This window comes from Armigeres subalbatus, chromosome 1 (assembly GCF_024139115.2).
Source record: "Armigeres subalbatus isolate Guangzhou_Male chromosome 1, GZ_Asu_2, whole genome shotgun sequence".
Lineage (NCBI taxonomy): Eukaryota > Metazoa > Arthropoda > Insecta > Diptera > Culicidae > Armigeres > Armigeres subalbatus.
The window spans coordinates 119,935,844-119,956,651 of NC_085139.1; the positions used below are offsets into that span (position 1 = coordinate 119,935,844).

At 36.8% G+C, this 20,808-nt stretch overlaps 1 protein-coding gene across 1 annotated transcript in view; it reads right to left on the reverse strand.

The window, feature by feature from the left end:
• LOC134206487 (proteoglycan Cow-like) overlaps nucleotides 1–19,977 on the reverse strand; it is a 504,826-nt gene extending 484,849 nt beyond the window's left edge. Inside the window, exon 1 of the mRNA XM_062682216.1 lies at nucleotides 19,354–19,977. Within this exon, the coding sequence (XP_062538200.1) occupies nucleotides 19,354–19,476 (123 nt within the window). The 5' untranslated portion in view covers nucleotides 19,477–19,977. The remainder of the gene's footprint in view (nucleotides 1–19,353) is intronic.
• Nucleotides 19,978–20,808: the final 831 nt, after the last annotated feature.

A 20,808-nucleotide genomic window follows, 5' to 3' on the forward strand; every position in this document is an offset into this window, starting at 1 on the left:
TTGGTCTCACGAAAAACAAAGCAATGAAACGGTATTTGGTTTGTTTAATATTTTTGTGATTTTTTTCAGCAGTGAGCACGCATGTTAGCAGAAAGAAGCGACGAAATTGGTGCCGCATTTCCTTGTTTCGCGATGAGATGAATATATGTTCAGTGAGATGGAAAACGGAACAGTTCCCCTAATTGAGAAATTTCAATTTTAATCTCATCCAGTGATTTGTCATCACTGGGGAGACCTTTCAAGACGACTTTGAACAATCGCTCAGTTTTGTCGTCGTATGTGAAGAATTTATGGCGCTTCTCAGTTAAATAGTGAAGAAGACGTTTGCGATCGTCAAAGGATCCCGGCAAAACGCGGCAGTCACCCTTCCTAGCAATCTGAAATGAAACCTTGATCCCCTGAAGGTTACTCAAAATCTCATTCCGGAAGCCAGAAAACTCGGCAACAGATACCACAATTGGCGGAATCCTTTGCTCTTACACATTGATCGAATAACCTAGTCTAGAGGTAGATTCGAATTGCACAATTTCATAATTAATCAAATCGAACTGATTGCTCAGTTCGATTGGAGAAGAATTATTTCCGATATTAGAGTTAGAAGGAATATCTGAATTCTCCAGCTTCCTTCTATTTTTTCCGCGCTCGGGCAGGACGGTCTTGAAACCTTGTTTCTTTGAAGGAAGTGGAGAATTCAGAGACTCCCCCTTCCTCTTGTTTTTGTTAATACTCATTGCTGTGCGTGGAGACGTGACCTTCTAAGAGGTTTTTTCCCAGAACGGTGTCCCTGCAGGATTACCACCGCTTGTCGGAATTTTACTTCCGCAAACGGGTCCAACGTAAAACGAAGGCACGGGTCCTTGCAAAGATCGTAACGGGATCAATGGGTACAAATAGCGCTAAGAAGCACCGTTGAAATTAAAATAGCTTCGGGTAGTATTAAAAACTTCCTTCCGCAAAGAGAGAAAGAACCGCACAGCACGAAAGCACGATGCGGTCTGCACGATACTAGATGATTAATTATCATGCATCTTTATTAACAGTCATAAATGGAACTGAAAATGCTATCTAAGAGAGGAAACTATGTGAAGTAGAAAACTGAAGATTTTGTAAGTAATTATTATCTCGTTAAAACCAGGGTGACCACTAAACCTCCATTTTAAAATTCCCGCATATTTCCCGACTTTTTCCCGATATTTTTAAAAAGTTCCCGATGTAATTTTGATGATTTCAAATTTCTATTCTAATCTCATCTCAAAATCCTGATTGATTATATTTTTTTCAAAAAATGCTTTTAATTAACGTTTCCTGTCATACATTTATTTAGTTTTGTTGACCCAGTCAATTATTTGGCTTATTTTACCTCAATTTTCAAGCCCTCTAACTATGTGTTTTAAAAATCGATAGTTCTAAATCAACATTTGAAAAGTGTTTAACAGCCAGAATTTATTCTTTTCAATTGTCTATATGCAGACGAGAAACCGGGCAGAATAATATGTTAGGAAAATTATTTTGAGCTTATATGACTGTTACTCCTTTTCAAATGTTGGTCTAGAGTAAATAAAATAAAGTGAAGAAGCCGTTGAGAGAATAAACATTTTTTCGTCTGCCAATATTGTTTGATCCATCTTCCTCAACACCTTTGCAGAGATGAGAAAGCCCGGGGTTGCAAATCTTTCTTTTATCTTCATTATAGAGATTTGCAGTCTTAGGCTGGCTCATCTCTTAAACTGCTGCAAACCACTTTAATATAAATAATAATAATTATAACCACATTATAACCTTCATGTTCTTCATTGCTTGTTACCTATCTCTATTTTTTCCTCATTCTATTTTCAGTTTTTGAGACTTAATTTACCTTGACCAGTGATTATTGATTTGATTATTTCTTCTATTGCTACACATCCTGATCTTATTATGGCATTATACTCCAGTCCTTCCTTCATCCTCTTGCTGGTTTACGATCAAACACTGTTCATTAATCTAAAGCACCTCTCCTGAACAGTGTTAACATGTGATAAAATTGAGATAGTAACAACGAATGACCATTGTTGAGATTGTTGAGATGTGTGCCTGGAATTGAACATAATGGGAAATACTCGACCAATGTCGACAAGTCTCCAGACAAAACTCGAGTCGCTTTCAAGAGAATATCGATAAAGCATCTTCAGGAATCCACAAGCATTAGCTTTTTCTCGGACTCTTGGAGATATCCTTGGTCTTAGAAACCTGCCGAAGCGTAGGTGGAATGTTGTTTTCCATCATCACTAGACTCGACATTAAAGAATTCTGGTTTCAATATAATTTTCATTATACATTCGACGGATAGTTCCCCAAATAGTTTTAAACGTTACGTGCAAAAACTTATGCATTTAAAATAATTTATAGTGTTTTTTCATGTTATACACTAGAAAAATTATACATGATTTAATGAAATGGAGACTGGAGACTTTTTTTCCCGATTTTTTATGTAATTTCAAGAAATTCCCGACTTTTTCCCGCATTTCCCGCATGGACTTTTAATTCCCGCATATTTCCCGCATTTCCCGATTTCCCGACTCACTGGCCACCCTGTAAAACTAAGCCTTTCCTAATGTCAAAATATATTGTAGTTAAAGTTGCACTGAAACCACGGTTCCGCTACTAAAGAAACCAGTCCGAACACCAGTAGATTTCAATAAAAGTTTCATAGAATAAATCATTTCTTTCACTTTCGCAAGTAGATGTAATTTGGTTTATGCATCGTATTTCGTTCATTTATAATGAACTTTTATTTTAGTGACAATGCTCATTCAAACACACTTAGTGGATAGACAAACATATTCCAAATTATCATTAAATACAAAGTCATACACAAGCTTCAACATTTTGCGCTGCGGCAAGTGCTAGCAGCGTTTGCTATCAAAAGTAACAGCGTTGCTAAATCGCCTGGAAAGTATTTGCATATCTCTAATTATAGGATCCCTAGTTTTCGGAGTCGAGGCTAACTTGGCTCGAGGTAACTTGACTCAGAAACCTCGTAGTTATTAAGTGTGGAGGAGCTTAATGAATACTAAGATGTGGGGCAGCAATGTCCCAGTCAGGGATATAATTTCAATGAAGCAGAAGAAATAGTTTTAACGATGGACAAATGCATTCATTTATCAACTATCAGGCAACAAAACACTAATTCAGCATTATGAATTCAGCGAGGGATTTATTTATTTATTTTCAGACTAAGGTCGGGGAGGCCTCGGTTCATTCACATAGTGGTTCATTGCTACACGTCGCAAAAGTCTGCGGTGGGTCCGCAAATCGTCCTCCACCTGATCGATCCATCTTGCTCGCTGTGCATCTCGCCTTCTTGTTCCCGACGAATCGTTGTCGAGAACCATTTTCACCGGATTACTGTCCGACATTCTGGCTACGTGCCCGGCCCATCGCAGTCGTCCGATTTTCGCGGTGTGAACGATGGATGGTTCTCCCAACAAATTATGCAAATCGTGGCTTATTCGCCTCCTTCACGTACCATTCGCCTTCTGCACCCCACCATATAGATGGTACGCAGCACTTTCCTTTCGAACACTCCCAGTCCTCCGTCCAGCTCTCGCGTCTACCGGTCTAAGGCGTTTTGTAGATATGTAGTCAGTTTGGAACGGAGGCAAACTCTATTCGATCGGAGCGTTTTGCGGAGCCAAAGTACGCACGATTTCCTGTCATGATGCGTCCAGGGTTGCTGTGGCTCTTCTTCGCGAGTGGTAATCTTTGCCTCTTCGCGATTCACCATTCAGCCACATTCGTTTTTCCAACGACTCGCTGCGAATGGTATTCGAATCGGCGAATGATTACACCAGCGAGTGAACAAAAACATCAAAAGGAATGAACTCAAATACTTGCCACTCGATGGTTGTTTGGATCTTCTTTCCGCTGTTCATTCGTGTGCTTCATAGCGCGGCGATTGTTATTCGCAAAGTCGAAGTCATAATGGACAACAGCATGCTTACGCATTACCTTACCCAGCGCATTACCTACACATCCGTGCGATGGCGATATGCGCCTAAGCTGTTTAACGTTCAGTGTGATTTAAATGATGTTTGAATGCTTATGTTAAGTTTTAATAAGCATTGAATAATTATTGATTAATTCAGTTGACTTAAATTAGACTTTAATTGTTTCCCCATTTTACATTTTACAGCTTGACTGAAGATGTTAAAACGATTCAGTCAAGCAACTTTCCAAATCTTAGCTCTCGTCGTTTCACTTTGATTTCACTAGTACCTTGTGCCAACAATTGCGAAGCCGTATCGGACTAATTTTGTTAAATGTCGCGTGAATTTGGTGGACGTAACATATGATCGGAATTCTGCCAAACCGCATCAAGTGGTTATTTTAATGACTTGAAATGTTTAGTTTATAAAACGGAAACTGAATTCAATTATCATCAATATGTACATGCGAACATTTGTTGTAGGATATCCTTATTTAAGGGGTTAACGAATATCCGATATGGTTTGTGATGAATTGAATCTCTTGCATGAAAACTTGGACGAAAAATTTGCCGTTTTTTATTGGCGTTTGATGCGTATTAGCAGAATCCCGGCCATGTAAAAGTAGTACAAACAATTTTTGGCGCAACGACCTATGGTCCCCTGCTAAGAGAAGTCATTCATACATCTGACGGTTGCATCAATTCTTTATCGAAAAAATGCGTTTTTAAATTGCTTCACAGGTACAAAATAATTGTTCCGAATCTTCCATGTCCCTTTCACAAAAACGACAGGTATCATCTAAAACTTAACATGTTGTTTGAAATAATATTTATTTGGGCAGTGTCCTGTTGATAAACCGCAGAAGTTGTCTAAAACTTTCTTAGATATGCTGAGATGTTTTTGAGTAACAGTTTTATTGGGCGACATAAACATTTTAGATTGTCTTGCTGCTGCTGTTCTATTTCAAGGGTACATTTTGAGGCCCACAAAATGTATCTCGCCGGATACTTTGTCATCTGATTTAATTTGATTTGATCTGATTTCACTCAATGCGTATTGAATTATGAACCAAATTTTGTCGCAAAATAAAATCCTTTTAGCCCATTTTATGCAATTTCAGGGTTCATTTCCGCTATGTTTTTTTCTATAAATACAAACAAATCTTACTTATTGACATCTATCTGAGAAATTTACTATCGTGAAGAATATGACTAACTAATCTACCAAAACAGAAGAGTGTGACAATTTCAGTGAAATATGAGTGAACATACACATTTTTAGTACCGTTTTGATTCAAATTCGAACAGACACATATTTCGAACACTCGTTACATGAAGTTTTCTCATAAACATTCCGGTTTTTATTGCTTAAATAAACGATTTTTCTCGGTAGTGGTGTTTGGAATTCAATTCAAAGTGTTCGGAATTTGAGACAATTTTTACTATAAGTGTTCGACATTTGAAACAAAGTTTGGCAGATAAAAATCATTTAGGGGAAGTGCACCGGTTTTGACCAACTTAGTGCCTATTTTGGCCAACCCTGAAAAATACAATTTTTCCCAAATAATCGATCAGTTAAAAGCAGCGTTGAATCGTGAGGGATATATCTCTTGTTGGAACTAATAAAACCCTCCAGAATTGCTTTATTTTTGGAGTTATTCGCAAAATTGGCCAAATTAGGAACATGGCCAAAACCGGTACAGTTCCCCTAGCACTGATAGTTACAATTAATAAATCATGCTTATCTAGCGATTATATGAAAGTTCTTTTCTTTCACTACCCGATGGAAACAATTGATCTATTATTGTAGTTTAATGCAAGTGCCATAAAGACCTTCAAAGTGAGAAAACCGCAAGTTGTAGTCTTCTACAAAGTTGTAAGGGTGGTGAGATTCATTATGATGAAGCTCAGTTTGCAATTCAGCTATTGGGAGGTACACTAATGTACAAGGAAATATCTGATATGTTAGATATTTTGAAATCAGTCGGTTGCAAAAAAGGCAGTTGGTATGTTACAGAACAATTTCACAGAACATTGTACGATGATTAAATGAACTTTTACTTAGGGTTCTTTCTAAAATTACGTAACGCTAAATTTGGTGATTTTGGACCCCCACCGTCCCCCTCGTAACACTTTTTGTATGAAAGGTTTAATTTTTTTGTATGGATCGTAACGCTCGGCTTGACCCCCTCCCTCCACCTTCAGCGTTACGTGATTTGTGAAAGGCCCCTTAGCTTTCGGCTGGTTTATTAGGAGCTGGGTTGTGTACTTTTGGATTTATAAATCGAATTGAATCAGCCGAAAACAATATAAAAGTTCATTTAATCATCAATGTTCTGTGAAATTGTTCTGTATCATAACAACTACCCTTTTTGTAATTCTGAGCTCAATCGAGCCACAAATTTCGCAATAGCTAACCCAACAAGTGATTCCTCATACTTAAGCGCAGCACAGCTGATAAATTCCATAACTGCTTCCATATTGAGTATTACCACTTGAACAACAACAAATAAGACACTAACTTTCTAAATCTCACAGATTTCGAGATATCTCACCTAACAAATCTCACCTAGCGCTGCCAAGCGGATGAATACCAAACTAAACTTAATTCTATCATGAAGGTTTTTACCTTCCGGAAAACTTCGTTGGAGATGCCAGTTTTCTAAATCTTATAAATTTCGAGATATCTGGTCATGGTGGTAAAAAATTTCAACTATCACTCCGTATCATCGGATTTCCGGAGGCCGATTCAGTAAATTGTCCTGTGGTCACCCAATTATGGCCAAAAAAGACCAAAAATCATTTTGTTGGCTGTAGGTAAGTGATTTGAGGAATACACGTTGGTTTCATGTCGATATTTGACTTATATATAGAATGACAGCTGAAAATCCACATGTATTGTACAAATTACAACACTACGCGTGCTCGAGTGTTAATAGCTGTGGAAATACTAAATTAATACTAAGTTTATGAGCAGGCTAAATTACAGTTAGATTGTAGAGCCATTGAAGAAAAAGAAGAAGCCTTGTTAGAATTTCGACAAAATTTTGCCTATCTGTTCTGAACTTATTTGTCTGTCTACAATTTGTATATTTAGTAAACGGGATTGATTTGCAATTTGGGCGTAATCATACGCGTAACTAGAGTCCCGGTCTAGGAGGGCCATAGCCCCAGCTGGTGAGAGATATTTTTTGAGGCAATATAGATCACTGCACGCATGGACTTTCAAGGTTCTTTTTGTGCTTTTGCTGCTCATGTTGTTAACATCACTCAATATGCGAACAATTAAATTGGAGTAATGGTGTGGTTGAATCAATACGTGTCTAATTTTCATATTAATTGTGCTTATTATAGATAAATGCTTGGTGAAAACTGAGGATTCTTAATCAGGATGTCCTTTAATTGTATCTAGTATCTAGTTTGAGCGTATTTATTTTTTGTAATGATTTATGCACAAGGTTTTTTTTATGTTATTTTTATTTATGTTTTAGAGCACTTTGAAGATTGCTATGGCCGTGCCCTAATTACGTAACGGCTATTGGGGAAAAGAGGAGTTCTATTGTCTCACGCTCCATATAAATAATAAATAAACAAACATAATTTAAAAGAAAAAATCTTACATTGTGAGACGAGGAGCCCAGAAAATCCCTCATGTAATAAACGTAGAAACGAAGATGATTTGTTGATATTATGGGGTCCATAATAAGGAAATTTAAATGCAATCTCCATTATCATGAGTTTATGATCCTAATATTTTCATACTAAAAAATTGGGGTTTCACAAAGTGTCATACACGACTAAACGAACAATCAACTTAAAGTATCCTTATATTTACACTAATGTTTGAGATTCTGTGAGATTTTTGTCAATTATTTCTTTGTTTTTTATTCTGGAAACATTTAGATCCGGAAGAATTCAGATCCAAACTCACTTCGGTTTTTAATAGGAACTACAATATTCTGTTGGAAATTCTAATAGGTTTTCGTCAGAGTTAGAAATTTCTGTAATTACGCATAGTAAGTGGGAATTCGGAAGGACTCTAAAATGAACAAATTTTGGAATCAATCAACTATTTCTTTTTAACCAGAGCGATTTTTTAAAATTATTTTATAACTTTAGCTCTCACCATTCAACTAGTCTATAGAAGAACTGAACCGTTTGTTTGAGAAACTGCATATGGAACATTTTTGGCCAAAATGAGATTTTTATATATTCTTTTATATATTTTCATTTGTTTAACATATTCTAATATTTTCATATTTTCATTTATCCATAGTTATCATCACCTTATAACTAAATGCTTTATATATATTTTTTTTTTTCATTTTCAAGCACTTTTTAATCCAACTCTCTATGCTCATTCCGCGGATAAAAATAAGACTCGATTGGTGGGTGATTTGGTGATGCTGATTTCTGGTCAGGGACACTGTGAACTATTTTTCAAATAATGTAATCCCAATCTAAAAATTTATATTTCCTTTTTCAGCTGAAGCAAGTGTTGCTAGTGAAGTTTGTTTCACACCAAGGATCAGTTTGCTCTCCTTTGATTTTCATAAATTTCAACGTTTTTTTCTATACTTAAATTACCACGGAGCTCCATATATTTTGAATAATCTCGCATAAACATTTATAAACAATCATCTTGTCATAAACGATTTACCTAACCAAATGACAATTATTGATCTTCACCTTCAGAAACATTGGGTGCTGACCAAGATTCTGAAGCAGCATCACACTACAAAGTCTAATATTACTACAATTTATTATTTCAGAAATATGCTGCAGATTGCAAAATCAATGCAATTGTTTTGCCAAAATCTATTTTTTATATTACATTCAAGAACAAAACATCACTTCTTACAATATCAATACTAATAAAAATATAATATTTACGCTTTTTCGCCAAGAAAAGCACCCCTCAATAACCCATCCAAACTCCAACTCCAGATACCTATGAAGGTCGCGCGAGTTCTCCGCATCTTCTTAAGTAGGTATCTAATCAACATTTCCCACCCAAATCCCCACTGATCGTAAGGACCTGGCCAGGTGTTGAACAAAGGGATCGTTGAATGAAAAACATGCCAAGCCCCAGGCTGTTTTTCTGGCGCATCTAACGTCCCTATCGACAGCCAACCCAGGATAGTGTGCGGTCAGATATGCTATGCTATGCTATGCTAAATGAGATTTTTATATATTCTGAATCCTCGTCCAAAAATACGTATTCTAGCAAAAAATACGAAACAATTTTTTTTTGTTTTCTCGAAATAGTGTAAAATGGACTTATGCAGTTTCTCAAACAAATGAACTATTCTTCCGTATTCCACAACTTTGTATCTGTTCAGATCTACGTTCTCCGTTCTCAATAATAAGACTGGGACAGGCATATCTTTTAAGTTAAGAGGCCGAGTTTCGTTGAACATCGAAAACATATCATCTGGACTTGTACGGACATTCTCCAAAAAAAGAACTTTATGAGAATTTGATTAACTGTTTTGTGGCATATTCTCTTTGTTCTTCAATGGCTCTACATTCCAACTGGAACTTGGCCTGTTTTTCATTTGATTCTAATCTCTATTTTGGAAAGGTTTACAAAAGAAATATCGTTTTAACTCCCATTGCTTGGATTTAGGAGCATACAATCATGTGGGGCAAGAATATGTGTAGTCACGATTATTGTTTAAGTTCTAGTCCATAAAAATATGTTCCAGCTTCGTTAAAATCTAATCGTAGTTGGAAGTCAGAACAGGGATGTATAATTGTTCAAACAATCTGGTTTTTGAACTTGGTACAATTAATACACCAGAATGTTGTCACACATTGCTAACACATAATGGCAATGAAAGTGATTGGCATTGAATATCTGAAAAATCTGTATGAAAATTTAAATGAAAAATCTGTGAAAATTGTATGACTTGCACTTGACATTTTGCAAAGACAAATTCGATACTTTACCGAAAAATTGATCATAGAAAACATACGATGCAATAAGGAATGATGAAATAGGTTTGTAATATATGAAAACTTACTATTTAAGAATTCACTTTTCAAATATTCTGGGGGGAGGGGGGCACAAGAGGGTCTGGATAGGGCCAGGCCACCCTTTAGTTACGCCAATGGGCGTAACTTGTTTTGTAAACAAATATTGTTTTACGGATTTCGTAGAATGCAAGCGTTTTTATCCTTACAGAGTAAAGCTTATTCTGTGGGATACCGTACTTTTCGCAGGAAATAATTGCTGTAACAGGAATTCGCCAAAGTTTGTTTACAAAATAAGTTACGCCCAAATCGCGAATCGGTCTCGACTTATTTTGTTATAGAAAAATCACCGAAATTAAGTAAGGTATCCCGGCAAGTTGGACCTAAAAAAACGCTAGTTCAGCAAAATCGCTAAAGCATACTTAGAAAACAGTGTATTTCAGGACATTTACCACGGATACATCATTATATTCTTCCGTTGTTGAAGTGTAGACGTGTTGTAAGCCATTTATTCAGTTACAAAAAATATTGTTAGTGACATAAATAAATTTACCTGTGGGACCCACTTACCCCTTCAAACGGGGCAAGTGGGACCTATTCTGCTCTATACTGTCGAACGAAACTAATTTGAAAAATGTAGATATAATGCTCATGTAATTTCTGAATTGTAGTATTTCAGATCATGGATGGAGGTTTATTGCTTGTCAGACTTTTGTTTTTCGCAAAAGAAAGGGATTACAATGTTAGCAGATATAAAATCAAGACAACAGCCGGTTTACAGTTTAATTGTCTGTTGTCTGGCTTTACATTAGCTTACTTTCTTACCGAATGTGTTAGATGGAAGAGATAAGCAAATCTTTGTTCACTTTACGAATGAACTCACTGTTTAACACAAATTATTACATAAATTAGAACCTCAAAAGGAACGTTTTTATTCAGGCGGTGTTGTAAATTTGTAATAGAACGAAATAGCCAATTTATGTCTTAAGCACTTTATTCATCTTAAAATCTGTTAAGCTGATGCGAAGTTTAAAAATGACAGAACACAAGACAAAACCTGTTGATCTATTGTAGAATAAGTAGATTGTTTGCACTGTAAACGAAAATGTTGCATAGTTATAACTATAGATAGTGGAATATATAGATGAGCGAAGATAAATCTTCTGTCTCCAAACGAACTGTCAAACGTGTCTCCAAACGAGCATGACATCACGATTGCAATGGAAATGTTAAGGGCTGTGACGTCATATGCGCGCGTTCACGGTCAAAAAAATTGACTCAGCCATGCTTTCGCTCATCTATAGATTCTACTATCTATAGTTATAACCATTGCTCTTTTCCATGAGGGGGATAATTTTCAGAAAGTATAATACATACACATTTGGTAAATCAACTGTACACTACTTCTTATCAACTAAACCAACGATATCAACTGCATTTGATTCAGATCCATATGATAAATGAGTGTGGAAGAATTTTCATTAGACAACAATCTAAAAACAGGTAAAATGGCTCTATCAAAAATGATGTTCAAATATGTCCCACTTGCCCCATGTATGTTAAAAATCAAGGGAAAGTGAAAATTGCAGATTTTGGCTTTAATCAAAACTTTTCAATCCTTTTTTATGTCACACAATTATTTAATTGCTCAAAATATTCACTTTCCACATTAATGATGAATTCAGGAACGACTATTTTGTTGGAAATCCATTGAATTAAAATAAAAGTGATAGATTTTGCCGGTAGCTTAAAGTCATGATTAAACAATACCATTAGTATGGAGCCGCAAATGGTTTTGATTCCAAATTTTTTTGTGTCAGGCGAATTCGTTGATAATTCTGCTTCATCTTTCTAGAACATTGTTACCCTTAAAAATGTTCACCGATAAATCGGCAGCCATAGTACCCACTTACCCCGTATTTTCACTTGCCCCGGGGTACCTTATTAAAAATATCTGTCTAACGTATTATTCAGCATGCATTCTATTCAGCTAAGCATTTCACAGCTAAACAATCTATCAACTTTGAAGCTTATATGTAGCTTGTTGTTGATTATATTGAATAATATTTTTATCGAGAGCATTCCTAGTTTTATGGACGTGTATTTAACGAAAAATTTGCGCTTTCCTATTTAGCATTTTATTAAGATAATTCCACATGTCTACACTGACACATCTTAATCATTTCCCATGTGGCGCTCGCTCATATTCAAACACATTTGATTAATTACAGTTAAGACGGTATAACGTAGCGCGCCGCGCAAATTTTAAAATCCATGTAAACATTCTTGATTACAAAATATGCATTAAACACGATCCCGAATAATGTCGTTTATAACGCTATGGCATGTGTTCGAGTTTCTGAAAAAATGCACCAAGCGCCAACGAAAAAGCTTCTGTTTACCAGATTTAATTAATTGCAAATCGTATCGGATATCCCTCAACCGCGTAACTGAGCATAGCATGAATTGATATGAAATGATTTTCTTTTTTCCTGCCAAAATCCCGATCATGCTACGTCATATAAATGTTTTATTAAAACGCTAAGTCTTAATATATCGATTACATTCTGAAACCTACCGTTTACATACATATTTTAACTCTATCCGGCAATACTAGCGTAAAATAAGCAAAATGTAAACATAAACTGTTTATCTGCTAGAAAGTGTTTACATCATGTCTCAGTCTCAGATAGTCTTTGCCACCAATGCGATTCTTGCATTCGATGCGAGTAGAATTATGATTCTTCGCGAAGAGCAAGCCGCACGGCAAGCAGGATACGCATCTTTGGGCGAGCCAAAGTCATTAGACAGTCGCAAAGGGAAACGAAAAAATGAAGAATGAACCACACCAACGTTCGTTTTCTGCATTCATTCGCCTGCTGAAGAATAGAACGCAAGAAAGGCAAAATGAATTCTTCGCTAGTCGCTGCTACTCGACCGAGTGGAATTCGTTTTTCTTTTGCGATTTTTTCGCTCTTCAACAACACTGGATGCGTCTCAGAATTTCTCTGCTGGTATCGTTATCGGCGGTCACCAGTGAGCCCAAGTAAACGAATTCTTCAACCATCTCGATTTCGTCACCTCCGATACAAACTAAACTCGTGGTGGATGTACTTCGTCTTCGACGTGTTGATGACTAGTCCACACCGGTTAGCTTCGCCCTTCAGTCGGATGTAGGATTCTTCCATCTTCTCAAATTTACGTGCCATTATATCAACGTTGATCATCATACGTCAAGTAAACCACGTTAGACGCCTTTTTTCCCAGTGCGGCAAAATTGAATTAATAGAATCCTCTAAAAGCCAAATTTCTCCTGGTGCATAAAGCTACTATTCAAAAATTTAGATCGACACCTGTACAATGCACCACAACTGCAAAACAGATATTCAACCGGACAATGTCCGTTTATTTGACCAGTAAAGGTGCAAAGAGCTTTCTTGTTGAGCAAAAAGAGCTTTTTTGTTAGGTACTGAAACATTGTGAATTATAATTCTTTTTGATTGAACATACTTTTTGCTGTCCAACCTTTGTGCTTCACATGATTTCAATTCCAGTTTTATGGCACAATATGATATACCGCAGAAAGTAGTTTCGTCGAAGGTCATTAATTGGAAAGCCTGAAGCTGAACAAAACGGTTATAATGTCGAAAATGGTTTTGCCAAAAATGTCATTTGGTTGAAAACGACATATTGGTAGCTAAACTGGTAATTTGTCCGAAGAGATCATTTGCCCCAACGGATTATATGGCTGAAAATGCCATTTGGCCGAGAATGTCTTTTGCCCAAAAATGTTATTTGTTATACGGGTCATATGGCTAAAAATCTCGACCCGTTGCCCAATGAGCTTTCCTGGCAAACGCTAAAACGACTTTTTCGGCAAAATCGCTCAGTTCCGCAGAACGACACTTTCAGTCATAGGTCCATTTCGGTCAAATGGTACTTCTGCCAAACGGCCGTTTTAGCTAGATGACTTTTTCAGCAAAATTACCTGTTCGATTGAACGGCATTTTCGGTCTTATGCCCATGTTGGCCAAATAACATTTTTGGCGAAATAGTTTTTGGTTCAATGGTTTGTTTGGTTAAATGACATATTCAGGCAATTAATTTATCAGGCTTGTGGCCCTTGGTCAAATGACATTCAGCCAAACAACGCTTCCCCGTTCAAAAAATTGATTTGAACGAGAAATTATTTATTTGACGAAAATACTTTGGAACTTTCTAGAAAATTATGCAGAGTGTTCACGAGAAATTGTTCGAAATTTGTTTTTTTAAATTAGTTTATTTTTCAAAACCTTCATGAGAAATTCTTCGAAATTGGATCTAAAAAAATAATCGAAAGCTCTATCCCTTGAATTACAGTTCTATCATCAACTATACTAATAGCGACATCCACATGTGAGAATCTATTTTGCTGAACTGACTTAAAGATTTATCAAAATGATTTCATTAAAGCATCAATTTTATGTTTATTGTCAAATAAATTTGCATTGAACTCCAGATTGTTTTATTTTGTATACATATTATGTTATCAAAGTCAATAATGAACAGCTAAACTTTTACCTTTGTCGAATCCAAGAAATTAGGTATTTATATAATAATAAAGTTGGTTAATATTTTCTTAGCTTTAGTGTACGTATGTACATAGACATGGGTAGGCAGACATTAGTTCAGTATGTCGATCTGAGTCGATTATGGGTTTTGAGTCTCCTATAACATTTTTGTTTTTGGTGTTAGATGGTAGCCTAACGATACAGCTCTGTTGTACGAGAAAGGCATAGACAAATTAATTAAAAACTATGTTCAATTTTCGGCGTTTTCACGGAAGTGACATAATTACAAATGAATCATTTGTTTAAGAAACTGTATACATCCATTTTACGCAATTTTGAGAAAACAACAAAAAACTGTTTTTCAACAAATTGGCACCAATTTTTTTATTTCCTCAATAGCATTAGCATTGTTACGTTGTAATTCGTAGATTGGACACTAGTGATACTCATGTTTTACTTTTGAGATCCTTATCTAGAATGCTATCAGAAATCAAGAAGGGCAGTGGTCCTTGATTCCAGTCTTAAACAAAAATAACAAAAGCATGAGGAGTACTACTCCTGGCCACGCCCATCTTCACAGTAACTAGGGAGAGGAAGGAAGTGTTGATGTAGTACTTACTTAACGAGATGCCACCGACTTAGCGACACCCTCATAAGTACCACGGAGTTGGATAATGAGGAAGGTATTCGTTGGGTCAGGATTTGCCTGTAGCTGGCAATGTAACCGTGGTAGATCTTACCCCGTAACACACCACGTAAAGGTGTCTACTCAGCATTACGGGTACACCAATTTTTTTATTTCCTCAATACAGATAAATAGTTTTTGGCAAAACTCAACATCCTGGGGAACTTTTAGTTCGAGACTAGCAAGCAGTACTCCATAATTGCTCTTCGAAGTGCGTGTACCTACAGTAGTATTTCAAACAAACAAACAAAAATGTCATGCAACTACGAACCCAAAGTTTTTATTTCGATTTTTTTTTTGCAAGAGACAAGGATGACGAGCTCGGTGGTCTAGTACCTACCGTTTCTGACTTGTAAGTAGGAGGTAGTGGGATCAATCCCAGGTTCGCCCCTTTCCTACTTTGTATTTCTATCTTACTTCTTTCTGTGTTCAACGTTCTACCAAAACGATTCCTACTGTTTATAACCTTCCACAATAACGATTCTCTACATCTTACTTAGGTAGGTTTCCAATTAACCATCTTTCCCCTTCCTCATCATTCGGACGTGGTCAGGGCAGATCTCAACTATTGGAGAGTGCATTGCTTCCATCTTTATGCTGACCATACGTACCGTATTTAACGGGACAGTCCCGTTTTTTAGACCGTATTGGGCTGTCCCGTCGTAATCTAAAAAAATCCTCAATTTGTCCCGTTTTTTTCCATTGATTCTTCCAAAGAGCTCCAAAATATTATTCAAACTAATTCAATATTCTCGACAGGAATCTGGACGAAGCGCATCCATAAATTTGAGATGTTATGTTATTAGTGCTGCTTTTAAAAGAATGCTATCAATTTCCAGATTAAGCTCATTTTCATTTTTTTCTTGTGAAGTAGGTAATTTTATTTTTCTTCAAATTTGCTTTACCACATATTTTTCAATCGTTTGATTATTTTCGGAACATTCGGAATCATTTAAAGTATTTCTGAATAATTCTGAATATTTTGAAATCATCCACTGTAAAAACGGCGACATTAAAAAATAATTTATAAATCAGCTGAACAAAATCGGGTTTAAGGCAAACCAAGGGAAAATTTGTTCGGATTTCGGTCCTCAAGTTTTTTAAGGGATTCCGTTGGCCCGATTTAAAATATAATCCGGCAGAAATCTCATAGAGTCCGAGCTGTTTATTAGTCGAGCCTACAAATTAGTCAGTATTTATTTTATTGTATGAGTCCCGACTTTTTGGAAGCAATGGACAGCTCCAACTATATTTATGGAAACAATTAAAATTACATTTTATTAATGTTCTTTCCTTGTTGAGATTTTTGTTATTCTTATCCGAAGATTTTCCCTCACTTATATTCATTGGAAACGGTTTTAGCACGGGAAATCAAAAATCCCACCCTATTGCTCTTTTCAAATTTGTCATTCGACATTTTTTTTTTAAATTCTTGTCTTTCTAATGCACATACCGGCTTTAGAGGGACTTTGACTGTTTTTGCCTTTCTCGTACAACTAAGTTGTACCGAAAGGCTATCATTTCACTCCAAATTCGAACTTTTGATAGAAGTCCCGGAGACCCATAGTGTTATATACCATTCGACTCAGCTCGATGAGCTGAACAAATGTCTGTCTGTCCGTGTGTGCGTGTGTGTGTGTGTATGTGTGTGCGTGTGTGTGTGCACAAAATGCCATAAAAACATTAGCCAAATTTTCACATAGAAACTCTTAACCGATTTTCTTGCAACAAGTTGCATCCGACAGAGACTAAAACGCTGTTGATCACTATTGAATTTCATAATAATTGCAGATTGCAAAAAATAGATAATATTAAAATAGTGATGAGACATAGTCACATAGAACAATAATGTGTTATGAAAAATGCCTTGCATCTATGAATATTTTATCCGTGGCTTCCCATTAAGAGTTTCATCGCACTATAAAGATGCTCGTGTTGCACGCATTTAGGCGTAAGTATGCTCTTCGTTCAGTTTCATAGTACTATGAAATTGTCCGAAAGTGAAAATTCGAACATAGGAAATTCGAGAAACTTTTGGCAGCGCCATCTGTCGTCTAGTAGTGTAAATTTTCTATCATAACATTAGACGGTGTAACTGTTTTGCCTTTCTTGTACATCATCGAGGTGTAAGCGTAAAGGCTACATTTATTACCTTTTTGCGCGAGAAAGGCGCCATCACCGTTAGGTGGATTAATCTGGGTTTTTTTTGTTATTTTCAATTGTTCAGGATTGGAAAAGTTTCTGATATTGTGTTCAGTCATAAAATCCTTAATGCATGTTCAAGAGCTAATTATAATAAAATTTAAAAATTCCACTATTTTTAAAAAAATATTTTGGAAAATGCGTAATTTTGTGTTCCTTTGTGTTTTTGTCCGCGTTCCTTTGAAGAGTGAAATACTTGCAGTTTAATATTTTTCCACAACTAACTTAATACAATAGAACAGAGGTTCCCAAACTGTGGGTCGCGACCCCCAGTGGGGTCGTGGGCTGTTCAGTGGTGGGTCGCGAAAGACAAATCTTAATTCATAATTTTGTTACTATTTTGTTCCACAAATCTAATCCATATTTTAAATTAGGATCTAAGTTATGATTGGATGATTAAAGAACAACAAACCTGACGAGGTCAACGGCCTTTTTTTGTTATACGATATTCGGGCAAGTAGAAAGAAGTCCTTCTTCTTCTTATTGGCATTACATCCCCATACTGGGGCACAGAGCCGCCTCACAGCTTAGTGTTCATTGAGCACTTCCACAGTTATTAACTGCGAGGTTTCTAAGCCAAGTTACCATTTTTGCATTTGTATATCATGAGGCTAGCACGATGATACTTTATGCCCTGGGAAGTCGAGACAATTTCCAATCCGAAAATTGCCTAGACCGGCACCGAGAATCGAACCCAGCCACCCTCAGCATGGTCTTGCTTTGTAGCCGCGCATCTTACTGCACGACTAAGGAGGGCCCACAAAAGAAGTCCTATACAATCCAAATCTAAGCCCCAAACTCAATCCAAAACCAATCCTAATCCAGTTCGAATCCAATCTTAATCAAATCCAAATCAATTTAATATCCAATCCAAATCTAATTCAAATCCAATCCTAATCAAATCGAAATTCAATTCAAATCCAATCTGAATAAATTTCAAATCCAATCCAAATCCAACCCAAATTCAATTCAAATCCCATCCAAATCCAATCCACATCCAATAAAAAAAAATGACGAAATTTGGACAAATACAATGATGGGGTAAAAAGCAATTTATTATGATTTGTCCAATCTAACGCGAACTCATTTTTATCTAATTTCACAAAATCCGTACATTTGGTACCTGGTGGGTCGCAAGCAATATGGGATTCTGCTAGGTGGGTCGCATATCCAAAAGTTTGGGAACCTCTGCAATAGAAGGTTATGTTGGTTATGCTTTCACTAACTTCTCTTTTGTCACAAGGTTTTTTGACATGATCTGGTCAGCCTATCCATCTTATACTAATGACACACTGGTGGTACAAGTACCATGGTACAAGAATCTTGAAATGAGTACCATACCAATTATTGTCTTTATTAAAGATAGTCTTGGAATAATTTTCTTGTTCTCTTGTACCATGGTACAAGTACCACAGGTGTGTCCTTAGTATTATGGATAGTAATTAGTCCCAAATCAATATCTGTGGTAACGGATGAAACTCATTCAACTTCCTTACAATAATCCATGCTTGTACCACCTACGATTTTTTGCAAATTGCTCAGCGCTAATGCCAATGCTAGAACACGTATTTTTAGACGAGGATTTAGAATATAAAAAATCTCACGTTGGCTTAAAATAGACGTTTATATCTTTCAACAAAAGTGTTTCACGTGGTATATTCCAGAAGCGATTAAAAGCGTCAACAAATTTGATTTGTATTTGTATTTAAAAGCGACAACAAATTTGATTTGTATTTAGCATAATTTATCTGCGAAAAAGGATACAATTTTCTATGATAAATTCGAAAACGATGTTTTATATACGGCACCGCAAGCGATTTTACTATCCTATTGAAGTTAAATATAAATTTCTCAATACAGGTTAGATATACTTTTTAGGTAATCTAATATGGACTTTTTGTCCCAGTAAAGAGGCGCGTTATACATTTTCACCTTGTGGATGCATTCAATCCTCCGCTCTGATGTAAGAAACTTACCTCATCAACAAACTCGAAATCTCCGTCCCCGTACTTGTTCGGCTTCTTCTTAGCATCGGCCACGAACGTGCCGACAAGCGCCAGCACCAGCAGCACCTTCACTGTAAAGCCCAATTTGTTCATCTTCGTCGTCCTCGATTGATGGTGTGGGTAGCTGTCAACTTTTCCTTTCTCTGACTTCAGATGTAAATCCAGATAGATGTTAACCGCAGCTAAAGAACACTTCACAAGAATGATTCACTCAACCCACTCACTGGTCGGTCACACAGATTCTCACTGCATTCACTTTCTCAGGAAAATGCGTATTCCACAATGCGTTTTTCTGAACACAAACACTATCAATCGCACTGTAACGTTTTCCGAAAGATCCTCCAGGAACTGTCCAAGTTCCGAGAATCCAACAAATCGAGCTTTCTTGAAGCCACTTATCCACCAATTTTCCTCACCCAACACTTTTCCTCGTTAGCCCCCGATACGGCACGTCGAGTTGAAATGGCCGAAATTCCAGCAGACCGTACAAACGCACACCGATTCACAAACACTTCCACAAGTAGAAGAAAATTCCCCCACGGAAAGGAGACAGAACCGCCGCGGATACAGCAGGACGCACTTCCGACACCTCTAAACGACCGAAATCAATTGGTCCGAGAAGTGATCGGAGAACAGCAACTAGGTTCTAGGTATTTTCATTTCGGGTCTATTTCGGATGTCGCCTTTTGCTCCGAACAAGGACGACGAGGAAAAGTGAGCATGCGCTTAGCGAGCAAAACATTGCATTGCTGGGCCAGCGTGGGAGGATGAAAAGTGGGTGATAAGGGTGAAAATATGAGTGTTTTAGTCCTGCGACCATTCTGTCAACCCTGATGCCAGCAGACTGGATGAGGGGCTTTTTTCGAATTATGTTGAATTTCGGTAACGGAAGATTAAACTAACCGTTAATCACATGGGGGAACTGTACCGGTTTTGGCCATGTTCCTAATTTGGCCAATTTTGCAAATAACTCCAAAAATAAAGCAATTTGGGAGGGTTTTATTAGTTCCAACAAGGGGTATACCCCTCACGATTCACGCTTTTAACTGATCGATTATTTTGGAAAAATATGTATTTTTCAGGGTTGGCCAAAATAGGCACTAAGTTGGCCAAAACCGGTGCACTTCCCCTGTAGTTGATTATTTTCGTTGAATTGTTCTCCAAATACGAAAAAGGAGCCCATCATCTGGAATTTTTTTTTATTGTTTCTTTTACCTATTCTACCATTTCCTCTCTTATACAGAGTAGGCTGACGAAAATTTAAATTAATATTATTAGTTATAGGCTCTTCCATCTTGCGAGGTGATAATGGAGGCATTGGGAAAATATTCAAAATATTGTGTTCGCACACTGTTCTACCAGGCATCTTCACCTAGGCCGTGGGTTGTTTACTTTCTGCAGAGAGTGAAAAACCTGGATTTTCTG